Here is a 14,401-nt window from a genome sequence, read left to right on the forward strand (position 1 = left end):
GGCAACTGTCCTGTGATGTCATTGGTTCAATATGTCTGCCACTTTATTATACAGCTGAGCAGAACACATGCTTAATCTTGATGTTGTTGAAGGAGATGAATGGACTTCAGAGTAAATGTGGCAGTTTGAAAACCATAATTCTTATTTGAGACCCATATATTTAGCTGTTTGAGACCACAATCACATTCCCCTTGAGCTTTAAATATAAGACTGCTGCAGTCCCACCACAATATTCAGTGGTGACTCTTGTTGGTTACTGTCATTTCCAGCCCTTTTCTGTTTTGATCACAGTAATGTTGCATTTCAACTATCTCTTCCCTTTTTAACACTAGAGAAATGAGACTACCACCCTTGTGAGACTCCCCATTAAATGGCCACTACTCCAAAACACTGGGCCCCTTTCCTGGGGAGCAGGTTGTTTAAGGGGAGTCAGTCAAGGTGAGTTAACAACAGAGTTGGGTTATTCTGTTCACAGGGGCAGAACTGGGTTGCTGAGAGATGTAATTAGACTTAAATCTCTAAACCCTTGGAATCCTGAAAAGCTATTTTCTATACCAACAATACATACACCAGAAGGGATTACCTCCAAACAGCCAGAAATAAGTGAGCGAGCAAGGTAAGAGTAATTTTAAAAACTGTCATAGTTTGTCTTAAAAACACATAGAATTCTATAGTATAAACAGAATTTCCTCTTTTCCACCCAGAATCCTAGGTAAGAGTTCTACCTACTATGTTATGGCCCTCTCATAATTTTAAGCACAGTATTGTGTTACCCCCACAAAACCTGTACCCCCAACTCCACTAGGGTTTTCTTATAGAGACTATGGGAAAGACCTGAGAGCCTATAACTTAACTTATAAGAAAACATCACTTCCCAGTGGGGAAACTATTGCGTACACCACTTAGAGAACCATGAACCTGAGTGCAATTGGGCTGTTATATGTCCCTTCTCAGATCAACTTGCTCCTCTGCTTCTTTATCAAAAGGGGGGAAAAGTCCATGTAAAAGGGGAAAAAAAAGCCTTTGTTATCACAATTACTGAATTCCAAATTATGAGGAAATGCTAAGTTATGGTTCTCATAGCAACGTTAACTTGATACATTCTATAGCTAAGTAGGCTTTGATTGCTAGTTAAGCCATTAAATGTCCATTTTAATATTCAGCCTATGAAATGTGGATAAATTAATGTTCCTTATTATTTGAGAACATTAGCTTTTGGATGTCCTCTTTTCATTTTAAATTTCAAAACTTAACATTCAATTAAAAAGAATTTCAACACTTGAAATCACTAGTGTTTGGAAGCCTCTAAATTGCTTGGAATTCAATGTCTAATTCCAATTTCCAAGCCCTGGCTCCCCCTCCTTTTCCCATCTTGGGCACTCAACAAAGGTCTCTGGAGGGGAGCTCAGCCAGCAGGACTGAGAATACTACTTTATCCTGTAAATGAAAAGGATCAGGGGCAGTGGGGGCACATCTTACATTTCACCTTAAACAATTTGCAAGACTACCACAGACATGAACCCATACAACAAGAGGTTATGAACAAAGAATGAAGATATTTCTCCTGTCACTGGATGGTATTTATCACTGGGATACTTCAGATGTCAGAGTCTCAATGTAGAAAAACAGAGAGAAAGATAACAAAGGGAATTTTAAAAAGAGAAATAAGGTTCCCCAATTTAGAAAAGATAAGAGAAGGGTGCACAATTTGGAAAGGCCATTGCTAAACTGAAAGGTGCCACAATTTGGAAAGGTCACTGGTAGAATGGACTGTTTACAAAGGAGAAATAACATAATAGTGAGAAGAATGGAAATTGTGCCATAAGATGATCAATTGGAGGAAAAAAGGATGTGTAATCTATAGAGAGTAAACTTAGGGGACACATGATAACTGTCATCAAGTAACTCACTTATAGAATCCATGTCCCCAATTTCTGGGTCAGTTAGTTGACTTAGTTTTTGAATTCTCACTCTAAGGTTATCCATCTTTTTTTTTTTCGCTTTTTGGGGCACAACTGGGGTTAAGTGACTTGCCCAAAGTCACACGGCTAGTGTGTCAAGTGTCTGAGTCCGGATTTGAACTCAGGTCCTCCTAACTCCAGAGCCAGTGCTCTATTAACTGCACTACCTAGCCACCCCTGGTTGATCCATCTTGATAAGTAATTACACTAATGCAAATGTATCTAGCCAGACCCAGACTTGAAAGACTTGATTTTTGGCTCAGCAAGTAAGAGCACTGGCTCCAGTGTCGGGATGACCTGGGGATCAAATCCAGGCTCAGATACTTAGCACCACACCCAGAAATAACTGGCCGTGTAACCTTGAGCAAGTTACTTAACCCCGATTGCTTAAAAAAAAAAAAGACTTGACTTTCCTTTTAGCCTTCTTACCATCTGCCCTTTCCTGAACCTCTTGCCTCCAACATGTGTATTCTACCTTATCCCTATCCCCTGCTTTCTACTTCCTGCTACAAATACATAAATGCAATTGACAACACCATTGCTTTTGGAATGGGTGTTTGTCAATTGACTACCCCGAGGATCAAGTCACCATACCTTTAAGTAATCACACTAAAACTACTTTCCTTGGTCATTACAATCCTGAATATATTGTCCCCCTCTATTAAAAAGTAAGTTAAGTGAAGACAGGGCCTGCCTAACTTTTTGTACTGTATTCCCAGTGCTTAGCACAGTGCCTGGCATATTTTAAGACCTCAATAAATGTTTTTTTAATTTGGTCAAGAAATTTTATTTGTTCTGTTTGGCCCCAGAGGGCAGATCTAGGATCAATGGATAGAAATTGCAAAGAGGGGACAGCTAGGTGGTGAAGTGAGTAGAGCACTGACCCTGGAGTCAGGAGGACCCAAGTTCAGTTCCAGCCTCAGACACTTAACACCCACACAAAAAATCTAGCCGTGTAACCTTGGGCAAGTTACTTAACCCCAATTGCCCTCCAAAAGGCAAAAAAAAAAAAAAAAAAGGGAGCTGCTCTAGGGCAGAGCTCAGAATTCTCAGTTCTAGGGCTTCAATTTGAGAACAGAGGGGATTCTTGAGATGTTACTGATTTCACAAAACTTGAGAAGATACCCATGAAAGTCAACCATGGCTCATAATCCTGGCCAGGAGCATGGGATGAAACAAAAACCCTGGACTACTGAACCACAAATGTATAAAATACAGGGACCCCAGAACCTGCTCCATAACTACATTTATGATCCCACTATCATGGTGGCAAAGGTAACTGATTCCTCAGTAATGTTCTCATTCTCAGGGACACACAACCTGGATAAGGAGAAAAAGACACAAGGACAGAAAAAGACCAAAGACTTTCTCTGGCAACAGCCGGGTCCAGAGACGCTGATAGATAAAATGTCTATGTGACCTCAAAGCTTATCACAATCACAAATGAAGGGGGTGGCTAGGTGGTGCAGTGAATAGAGCACCAGCCCTGGAGTCAGGAGAACCTGAGTTCAAATCTGACCTCAGACACTTGATACACTTACTAGCCATTTTGACTCTGGGCAAGTCACTTAACCCCAACTGCCCTCCAAAAAAAAAGCAAAAAAAAAAATCACAAATGAAGAATAAACAAACTATCTTCTGGGAGTGACATCTCCTCCTCCATGGAAGTCCTCATAATAATTTCTCACTGGTCTGTTCTAACACCTCACTACACTGCCTGGTCTGCCACATTATTCATAGAGACTTCCTCCTTTCTCTGTAATACTGTAATTAGGTCTGCTGATCTTGCAGGATCCTCTCAGACAGGATTTTAATGAAAGGAGCTGTATAAACAAATGTCATCAGAGAGACTCAGGCATCTCCTAAGCCCCCCCTTGCTTATTAGTCCTTTATGCATGCCTTTCTATGCACATGTGTGTCTTTTCCTACAATTAAATATGCTGCTACCTCTTCTACAATCCTCCTGTGGCATAAGCCAGGCTATTTGCCTTTTCCCTGGCAGTTGTCTGGGGTTTTAGAATGTCTGACACAGAAGGAATTCAGACTTTCCAAAAATGAATGTAAGATAAGAGTTTGCTCTTCCCAAAGTCTACTTCTCCCCAAACTCCTAGAGAGCCACATAAGCATTAGGACTTTCATAGTAGAGAGAATTATTCAGTGAGGTTTTTCTGTTCTAGGAGAAACTGATTCTTTCCCTCTTCTCTTCTTAACCTTGACTACCATTCACTTTACCTAAAGCACTCTCAAAATAGTACATTTGCTTCATTTCTGAAACAGATTCTAGAGTGTTCTGATCTGCTGTTCCATTAAGTCTTTCCACGTTTCTTCATATTTCCAAGTATATTATAAATTTATCTGAAACAGCAAAAATTCATTTTGCTTTCAATTTTTCATTCTACCATATACTATCAGAAAATAATGTATAGAAAGAGAAGAGGCAGTAGCCATCCAGTTGAAAGCAGCTAAATTCACCCAAAAGGGATTTGATGCTCTCGTGCTGAAACCTGGAGGAGAAAGGCAAAAAGAACTGGAAACATGCACAATGGTAGGAATTAAGAAAGAGAATTTAGGCTGAGGGCAGTATCTTCTGCGCAGCCTTGGTCAGCTTAGTGTTTACACTGCATTTTCCATTTTCCCTAATTTCAAGACATTCAATAAATGAAAATGCAGAAATGCAGAAAAAGATGTAGGAAAAAAAGATGTAAAAACTTATATATGGAGTGCCTGAGAGCCAAAGAGAAAGCATCTCTGAAAAGCTCAGCACACAGGAGGCTGCCTAAGCCTAGAGCTTGTAGATTTGGTTTTGCCAAGGTATGCAGCACCTTCCTATATTACTTAGCAAGCATCATTTCCTAAAACACAAGACACCAGACCTGGGAATTACAGGGTCTAGGAAAATAAACTCTAATCCCCAAATCTCCCATGTACAGAGCCACCTGCCTCAAACAAGCAGTAACCTTGTCTGATAAGCATTCCAGAGCTTTCCATAACCCTTAGAAATAAAATGAAGGAGTAAAAATTTACCTCTAAAGTAAAATTTACCTTAAAGGAAAAAGCAAAACAAAAACCAACTTACCCAACAGTAAGATTTGGGAAGTCAAAGACATAGTCTACAACCCTTCTAGAAAGCAGGAGTCCTGCTCCATTCAAATGTTAAAATCCTTTCCCTCCTCAGATCCCAGGGTAGGCATTCAAAAGAGCCACAAAAAGCTTGCTATACCCCCAATACACTCTCATGCCAAAGAGAACAGAGGCACCAAGACTGATAAAAGACCAAATTCTGATACTTTTTAAGGAGCAAATATAATATATTATATCTGGGACAAAACTAATAATGTACAACTATTCCTAGGGACAAAAGGTAAGATGTCTTTGGGGACTAACATGAGCTTCAATGCTCAGAATTTATTTGAATTTGATGGTTCCTCAGTTTCTTGCAGTTGTGCTTATTGTAAAGAACTGCAACGAACAGTAAATCCTCATTAATGGGCTGAAAATTTCACTCAATCACCACACACACAAATAAACACAGCCAATGAAGCCATGCAGACCAGGTCCTTGGAGACAAGAATTGAGCTCAGTTTTCAAGGTGCTCTCCGTCCCCAAGACAACTGTTTGATTGGATTCCAAGGCCCTGAATCTGTCTCAGTAACCTGCTGAGGTCTCATGTTTTTGGACTGCAACACTCATGCTGCTTGGTCTTGACTGCTTTGAGCAATGGGCCCTGCCCCTGTGTTCAATGAGCCTGAATGTGACTAGAGATACTGACAGCATTCAAACTAGCTTGCACATTTTTTTTTCTTTTAGAAAGAAGCACAAAAGAACTGGAAATGGAGGGGATATCCATCAATTGAACAAGTTGTGGTATATAAATGTAATGGAACACTGTGCTATAAGAAATGATGATCAAGTAGACTTCAGAAAAACCTAGAAAGTCTTATATGAACTGAGGCTGAGTGAAGGGAGCAGAACCAGGAGAACATTGTACACAGTAACAACCACACTGTTCGATGACTGACTTTGATAGACTTAGCCCTCCTCAGTAATGCAAGGATCTAAGACAACTCCAAAAGACTCAGGATAGAAAATGCTATCCACCTCCAGAGAAAGAGCTTTGGAGTCCAAATACAGATAGAAGTATACTATTTGCTCTCCTTTTCTTTTGTTGCTTTTGTTCCTTCTTTCTCATAGTTCCTCCCATTCTAATTCTTTACATTATGACTAATGTGCAAATATGTTTAATATGAATGCACAAGTAGAGCCTCTATCAGACTGCAGGCTGTCTTGGGGAGGTGGGAAGAGAAGGAGGGGGAAAAATCTGAAACTCAAAATCTTATGGAAGTGAATGTTGAAAATTAAAAATAAATAAATTAATTTAAAGAAAAAAGAAAGATGCACAAATCCACTCTGAAAAATGCCCTCTGGCATTTCTCCCCACACACACAAATGTGATTTTCTGGAAATAAAGTATATTTAGAAATCTTGTATGACTCTTATTTCCTTCTTACTAAACTCCATGAGATTGATCTATACACATACAAAATGGCCTGTGGCACTTACACATAAAGATCCATAGGAAATTCCTTCATCATGTGCGTTACAATGAACTCCACCATCAGATCTGGAAAGAACAAGAAAAATCAGATTGATCAAGAAGAAACTGGGAAAAAATGTTCCAGTGGACAAAAAGACCTTCCTCACACACATATCAACTAGATAATCTACTAAACATATTTGTATTCACCCCTAAGTTTTCTTTCTGAAAGACTGAATCCTGTGCCCTGCCTGCCTCCTGGAGGGTAACAAGCAAATGAGCTCCCCCTCCCCCTTCCAAGAGGCCGCTTTGATCAGCCAATAAATTCAGACACATGAGGGAGGCTCTATTGTAGAGCTATTTCATGCACAGCACTAATGCAAAATGCCAAAGGGAAATCATTCTCTCTTAGAACGGGGTGATGAGGCAAGCAGAGGAAAACTTATGGATTATCCATGTTGCCAGAGTCTCAACTCTGCAGCTATGTCAATCTACCTCATCTCAATATCATGCTCAGTTGTTTTTTTTTCAGATATTGACTGAAATGGTCAATAGGGCTGTGGGTCAATATAGGCTTATTATATTGTCTTAATTACTGTCTCTAAATACAAGTAGATTTAGGTATCAGGACTGGATGGCCAAGAGAAATGAGATTAAGAGTGCAGTCAACTGCTTTGGGGAAAATTCAGTATCCTAGGCAGAAAAGCTTGCCCAGGATATAGTCCTGCCTGCCTGTCAGCCCTGTCAGCTGTATCTCAGCTTTTCCCACCCAGGAGTAGATTGTAGGTCTGAATCCTGCCTAGGATTTCAAACCCCATGACCTTTAGCTAACAGACTAGCTAGACCAAAACAGGGGAGAAAAACTCTGGGACAGCTTGGTCAGAAATGGGATATTTCACAGAGCTGAACTATATATCAAACTGAAGTATGGCCATTCATTTCACTAGAGAAGGCACTTCTCTTAGGAACAAGAGCGTCATTTATTGAACACCAGTGATAGACGAGGTGCTTAACCAAATACAGAATTAGACATACTTTCTCAAGCCAAGGAAGCAGTCCATTAATAAGTTAAATCTATTTTCTAACAACCTAGTTAGGAACCTCCTCTTTTAGGAAGAAATACAACAACCATCAACTATTAACTATCCCTCCTTTTTGAATACTTTGAGAGTGCAAAGCTGTGACTGTTACTGGAAAATCCTAAATGTGTTGTCATTCACTCACCCAGCACTGCGCACACCAAAGGGCGGCAGGGAAGGTTCTTGTCTGCTGCTTTCTTCCTGTGTCTCATAGGCTTCAAATACACAAGGATGAAAGTATATCAGGAGATGCTTGAAAGGACTTCTAATGCGTCATCACTATATTTCTCATACAAATAAAATGATCATCATAGGGTTACTGCCTTTCATTTGTGTGACTTGAAGGAGGCTTTGTTAGACATGCTCCTCAGATGCTACCACAGAATTAAGGCTGAAATGCAGTTCACAGCAAGTTGACAATCCCCCAAGGACTCTGGAGCAAACTTCTTGTAGCATGATCTTCACACACTGGGATATTGGCAACAAGGAGATTTTCATTCAACAATAAAGCATGGGCAAAGCAGGGAGCAGACCTATCTAAACCTCATCTTGATACTCTCAAACCTCTCCTTAATTTCAGATAATTCACCAAGTCTTCATATTTAATTCCCTCCACTATACAGATTATGAAAGCCAGGCACCTCCCAAGCTTAGCCAACAGTATGAAAAGAAGACATCAAGACAATTCTTTCTATTTTATAAATGCACTGAGGAAATAACTGTCATTTAATGTATAGCCAATTCATCAGGGGTTAATGTTTCTTCACCTCCTGGTTCACATTTAAACATCATGGCTGAATTCCTTCCTTTCTTCTCTCCCTGCGTCTCCCTCCTCTCTTTTCCCACTCTCCCTCTGTCCACATAGGGAATTATACCCTTACCTGTGGGTACTTTGCCCAAAGAAATATAAATTTTGATCACTGAAACATGATCGCAAGATATGTTGGGTTGGGGCAGCTAGGTGGCGCAGTGAATAGAACACCGGCCCTAGAGTCAGGAGGACCTGAGTTCAAATCCGACCTCAGAAACATAACACTAGCTGTGTGACCTTGGGCAAGTCACTTAACCCCAACTGCCCTGCTCTCCCCCCTCCAAAAAAAAAGATATACTGGGTTTTACAGGCTAGTTTTCTTTCCTAAGGCCTATGCCTTAAACCCAAATCACCCTAGCTCTTATTGATTGGCCAACAATAGTTCCCAGCCCAAGCCCTCACTTGGTCATTGTTTGGGCCCCGAAGGATCAGAGTGAGTATAAACAGAAATTGTTTCAGATTTGGCCAGAAACCCTGAGGATCTTCCGCTCCCAGATTGATTATTTTTTTAACTAGGTAAAAGATGTCATTCTTTGCCTCATCTCTTACCTAGCCTTAATCACTGAATTGGCATTGCCTCAGTCAAACTGAGACCTGGGAAAGACCTTAATTTAAAAAGACCAAGGTCTCCCACTGCATCCAAAGCTATCTCCAATCGTTCGATCTATATCTTGCCAGTGGACCCAGATGGCTGCAGAGGAGAGAGTAAGGCTGGTGACTTTGCACAGCCCTCCCCTTACTTAAATTCGATTCACTTGCAAGTCAAGGCATCACTTTCCTGATGTCATGGTGTACTTTGAAAACAAAGAGAAAACAATAACCATGACTATAATCTATAACCACCTTAGTCCACCCTCCTCCCAATTAAGTTACAGCTCCAGACCTTGCTATGAAAGAGCAATAAACAGCCCCATTAAACATGGGGCCACACTAAGAGCCCAGGTTAGCCAAACGCAAAGACAGCAGAGGGATTAAGAAAAAGGTCCCTTTGCATAGCCCTTCTAACCCTTTTTTACTCAAGAAGGCTGAATTTTACCACTTTCTTCCCTTCAACAACAAAGTTTCCCTTGGATGAGAAGAAGGAACCAAAAGCCTACCTACCATTCTGTGAAGATTTACTCGAAAATTCATGTTGTCGTCATGTAAAAATGCATTAGCATACTGGTCCTAGAGTGTGTGGGGGTGGAGGTTAAAAGAAAGGAGAAAGGAATTAATCTAGCAATCTGCCTGTTCCAAGGCTACAAGAACAAGCCAATGCCCACAGTGAACATTCAAGCAAGCAAATCTTAAACCAGAAGGCTATATTTGGGTAATGTCTGCTGCTGTGTGGTCCCCCAACCTGTAAAATTTTAAAAGATAAAGCCTGAGACAAATACTGAGGGGAATTTATTTCCTAAATATCTCTTCCCTCACATCCATTTAAGCTATAAGTTCTATCAATGACAGCTCCACAAAGGGTACCAAAAGGCTGGGCCAAGGACTGGGCTGGTCCCACTGGGGCTGCAATAACAGCTCATAGAATGACCTTGACCCCTGTACCTCCTCCCTCTGGCTTTGCCCTAGGTTGCCAGTAAATTACAGACTTTCAACAGAGATAAGCAAGAAAATTCTCTAGGCCCCCACACCTGACACTCCCTCCAAAAGAAATTACCAGCCCAGGGCCACCAATTAGCAAAAATCACCAAGGCTTAGCAGAAAAATCCTTCTTTTGAAGATATTCTTAGAGATAAATGACAGCCTTTGTAACAAATAAACCCTAGCCTGGAAGAAAGTCAGTCATCTTCACAGGCTGGAAGGGCAAGAAACACAGTCAATCCTACCCCAAGGAAAAGAAGGAAAGAAGAATAAGGGATCTAAGGAAAATCATTACTCCCTATATACTCTCCTACTTCGGTTAATTCCTAGAAAAAAGGGAAAGAGTCAGAACAAGAGAGAGGCAGAGGAAGGGGCCAGGGCAGAAGCAGGAACAGGGGCTAAGCCAGGGGCAGGAATGGGGGCAGGACAGGGGTTAGGGTCAGGGCAGAGGCAAAGAGAAGGGAAGGGAAGGAGGCCAAAACTGTCACTTCAGTTACAAATTGAAGTCCTCCTCTTCTTACAGTCAACCAGAACCCAGGGTGAATTTCAGTCTTAAAATAAATACCCATAGGTGCCTCTTTTAGTAAAAAGCATACTACTTCTGCTTTTCCCTAAGGCTCTTGCTCCTCACCAAACTCTAGAATCAGCCCAAACTCATTTCTGTTTTCCCTAAGGCTTCTCTTCCCCCTCAGTGGCAAACAAAGTGCCTTTTTCCTTTTGCTAAGTGCAAAAAACCCAATCTGGTCCTCTCCAAAATAAGGTGACTTTCTTTCCAAGCCCAAAGGACCCTAACAAGAGAAAGAAGGTAGAAGGATGCAGAAGGAAGCAAATACATTTGAAAGACAAAATGACTCAAAGGCTGGGGAACCCACCTCGGCAATGCACGTGAGGATAATCAGACAGAGTTTGCCACTGTGGAGGCGATGCTCATCTGCAAAGAGACAACAAATTCTTCTCAGACCTGCCCAGCTCCTAGACCCACACCCCCAACTTACCCTAGAGAATGAGGGAACAATATTTGTTCCTATCACATAAGCCATAAAACAAAATTCCTCACTTGCTTCTTGTTGTCATAAAATCCCTAGCATGAGACAAGGTCTTTGGGAAAAAAATCAAGAAATCTCTACCATTTTCTTGCTCATTTTCTAGACATAGAGAGATCCAAAAGACTCCAGGATAGCACTTGCAATTGCTCTGGCATTCGAATTAACTCTCTAAGCCATTTCCTCCCTGTAGCAGGCCTTAAAGCCATAGCCATGGGTAGCTACTACCAGACATAGTGGTCCTCAAATAACCTGCTACTTAGAGGGGGCATTCTCTGTCTACCTTGCCCCACTGTCAATAAGCATTACGATCATCACCTAACCCCAAATGAAACCATTAGGGTCCCATGACTTGTACAAAGAATATCAGGGATAGAGCTTGACAGGAAGCCTGAGAGTTTCTCACCTCAGCCTTGGTTCAATCATCTTATTAGACTAAGACTCTCTTTACTGTGGCTGAAAGCACCAACAGTGGTCCACCATCCAGTGGAAGAAGTCTCTACAACACTACTAGTTATCAAAATGTTAAAGTTCATGGCCCTGAAGAGTAAGAAGAGGGGCACATCAATTAATCATAATCAGGTGTTCTGGTTTAGTCCTGGCAGCACCCAGATGGAAATTTATTCTTTACTGGAAACTTATTCTCTCAATAGATTGCACTGTTATACTAGTTAACCAGTAGTATTTTCTGCTTCAACACTCACCTGTTTCTTTTATAAAGACTGAAATTTTTAACAAAAATTTTAACAACTAAGAAGTACATTGGAAGCTACTGCTGTTATCACATTCCTACCCACCATAGACAGGCAGTACAAACAGGGCTGTGACAAATTCCTTCTATGGCATTTGTCCTAACACACAAAAATCCTAAGGGGTGGGAGAGTAAGAAGATACTGTGATATGACTTGCCTGGGCAAAGGCAAATGTGAGCTGCCTCTCTGCCCTATGACCCTGGCTACAGAACTGCTCCCTGCCATCTCCCACACATAAAAAACAGAAGATACCCTTTCCCAGAAGTCCACAGTCCATCTTCCAAGGAGAACAAATACTTCTTTTGAAACAATAAAAAAAGGTCAGAACAGGAACCCCTTAAACAAAACTCTCCAAAAGATTCACCAGACCTAGTCTTTCTTAGAGAATAAAGGAGGATTTGTGGCCCAGGTAGTGCTACAAGCAAGTATTCAATAGGCAAGCAGAGAAATCCACCAGTAGGACAAAGGCCCAGAAGCTCCTTCTGAAATCAGCTTCAGACTATACCCAGCCTGCCTCCACTGCCCATTGTTACACGTTCTGACTGACTATTAGCAAAGACCTGCCCCATCCTAGGCTCGAGATATTCCCTGGAATCCAATATATTACAGTGAGTCAGCTCCCAGTTCTGCATTTTATTTTATGAATCCAGAGACTGGGGCAGAGATGCTTATGTAATCATTAAGTTAACAATGAGATACAGAGACCTGAATTTCATGGCGATACCTCAAGCAACACTAAAAGTTCATTTTCTGGGTCACATCAATGCTGATGCTCTCTCTGGCTGCTATAATATTTCTAGGGAAAGGTTACTGGTTTCCGTAAAGGAGAAACAATTGTCCCAGGAAATTCTTGTGTCACAAGTCTTGTTATCCTGTGCCTGTTGGATCTCACTTGCCATTCCAAAGAGGTTATTTTTGAAGTTCAGCCATCTCTGTGACTCCCAGGGAATCATCTGTGTTATGATATTGTAACGCTATTAACACTTTTTCCATGTTCTCCTTGCAATGCGAAGTCCCTGGTAGAATCCTCAGAAACTTATAGACTATTAAAAAGACCCTTATTTACAGGGGAATGAGAGAAGAGGGGAGGTCCAAAGTAAAAGTCTCCGCAAACTAACCATAAACTAACATAGTAGCTCCCCAAATACATCTGTTCAGATTCCTCCCAGTCCCAGATTCAATGTCCCAAACTCCCTACCTGGTCTGGGCACTGTTACAAGATTGTTTTTTACCTCTTCATTTCTCACTAGGTTCCAGATGCTATTCCCTCCTCCATTATCACTTCTACCTCTGAATTACACTATCTTATCCTTCCCTCCCCAGAGCCTTAAAGATCTCCCTACAAAAGTCATATACACTCAACATTGTAAAACACGTCCAAAACTGAACTCAGCTTCCTGCTGGGAAACCTACCCCTCCCCAATTTTTCTAATTCTGTTGAGGCCACCCTCACCCTTCCCAGCACCCAAGCTTGTAATCTCAGTAACCCTTGCCCTTATCACATCCAAAAAACTGCTAAATCCTTTTGATTCTACCTCCATAATCTCTCTTAAATCTGACCCTCATTTCCATTATCATTTTATTTTAATTTTTTAAATACTATTTTCTTTTTTCCCAACTGCATGTAAAAATAATTTTTAAAATTTTCAAAAACTGAGTTCCAAATTCTCTACCTCCCTTCCTCCCCTCCCCTCTCTGAGATGGTAAGCAATTTAATCTAGCTTTTACATGTGCAATTATGCAATTTCCATATTAGTCATGTTGTGAAAGAACACACACACACACAAAACACAAAAAAATAAAGTGAAAACTAGTATGCTTCAATCTGCATTCAGATTTCATCAGTTCTTTCTCTGGAGATGGAGAGCATTTTTCATCATAAGTCTTTCAGAATTGCTATGGATCACTGTGTTGCTGAAAATAGCTAAGTCATTCACAGTTGATCATTGTATAATATTACTGTTACTGTATACAATGTTCTCCTGGTCCTGCTCACTTCACTTTGCATCAGTTCATGTAAATCTTTCCAGGTTTTTCTGAAAGTATCCTGCTCATCATTTCTTATATTCCATTACAATCATATACCACAACTCCTTCCGCCATTTTCCAATTAATGAACATCCCTTCAATTTCCAATTCTTCGCCACCACAAAAAGAACTGCTATAAATATTTTTGTATAAATAGGTCTTTTTCCCTTTTAAAAAAAAATCTCTACAAAAATATTTATAACAGCTCTTTTTGTGGTGGCCAAGAACTAGAAATTAAGGAGATGCCCATCAATTGGGGAATGGCCAAACAAGTTGTGGTATATGAATGTAATGGAATACTATTGTGCTATAAGAAATGATGATCGGGGCGGCCAGGTAGCACAGCAAGTAAGAGCACCGGCTCCAGTGTTGAGAAGACCTGGAGATCAAATCCCGGGCTCAGACACTTAGCACCCACCCAGAAACACCTGGCTGTGTAACCATGAGCAAGTTACTTAACCCCAATTGCTTAGGGGCGGCCAGGTGGCTCAGCAAGTAAGAGCACCGGTTCCAGTGTTGGGACGACCTGGAGATCGAATCCCGGGCTCAGACACTCAGCACCACACCCAGAAATAACTGGCCGTGTAAACTTGAGCAAGTTACTTAACCCCAATTGCT

General features: G+C 41.0%; 1 protein-coding gene across 9 annotated transcripts in view; it reads right to left on the reverse strand.

The window, feature by feature from the left end:
- Positions 1-14,401, reverse strand: part of ARMH3 (armadillo like helical domain containing 3) — a 221,958-nt gene that overhangs the window by 155,074 nt on the left and 52,483 nt on the right. For all 9 annotated transcript variants that reach the window (XM_069098793.1, XM_069098795.1, XM_069098794.1 and 6 more), the window contains 4 exons: positions 10,833-10,891; positions 9,487-9,552; positions 7,720-7,789; positions 6,522-6,582 (listed from right to left, as the gene is read on the reverse strand). In XM_069098793.1, coding sequence (XP_068954894.1) covers positions 6,522-6,582; positions 7,720-7,789; positions 9,487-9,552; positions 10,833-10,891 — 256 coding nt within the window. The remainder of the gene's footprint in view (positions 1-6,521; positions 6,583-7,719; positions 7,790-9,486; positions 9,553-10,832; positions 10,892-14,401) is intronic.

Source organism: Petaurus breviceps, unplaced genomic scaffold (assembly GCF_028583685.1).
Source record: "Petaurus breviceps papuanus isolate PSGF00001 unplaced genomic scaffold, PetGlider_PUasm1.0 37, whole genome shotgun sequence".
NCBI classification, from domain to species: domain Eukaryota; kingdom Metazoa; phylum Chordata; class Mammalia; order Diprotodontia; family Petauridae; genus Petaurus; species Petaurus breviceps.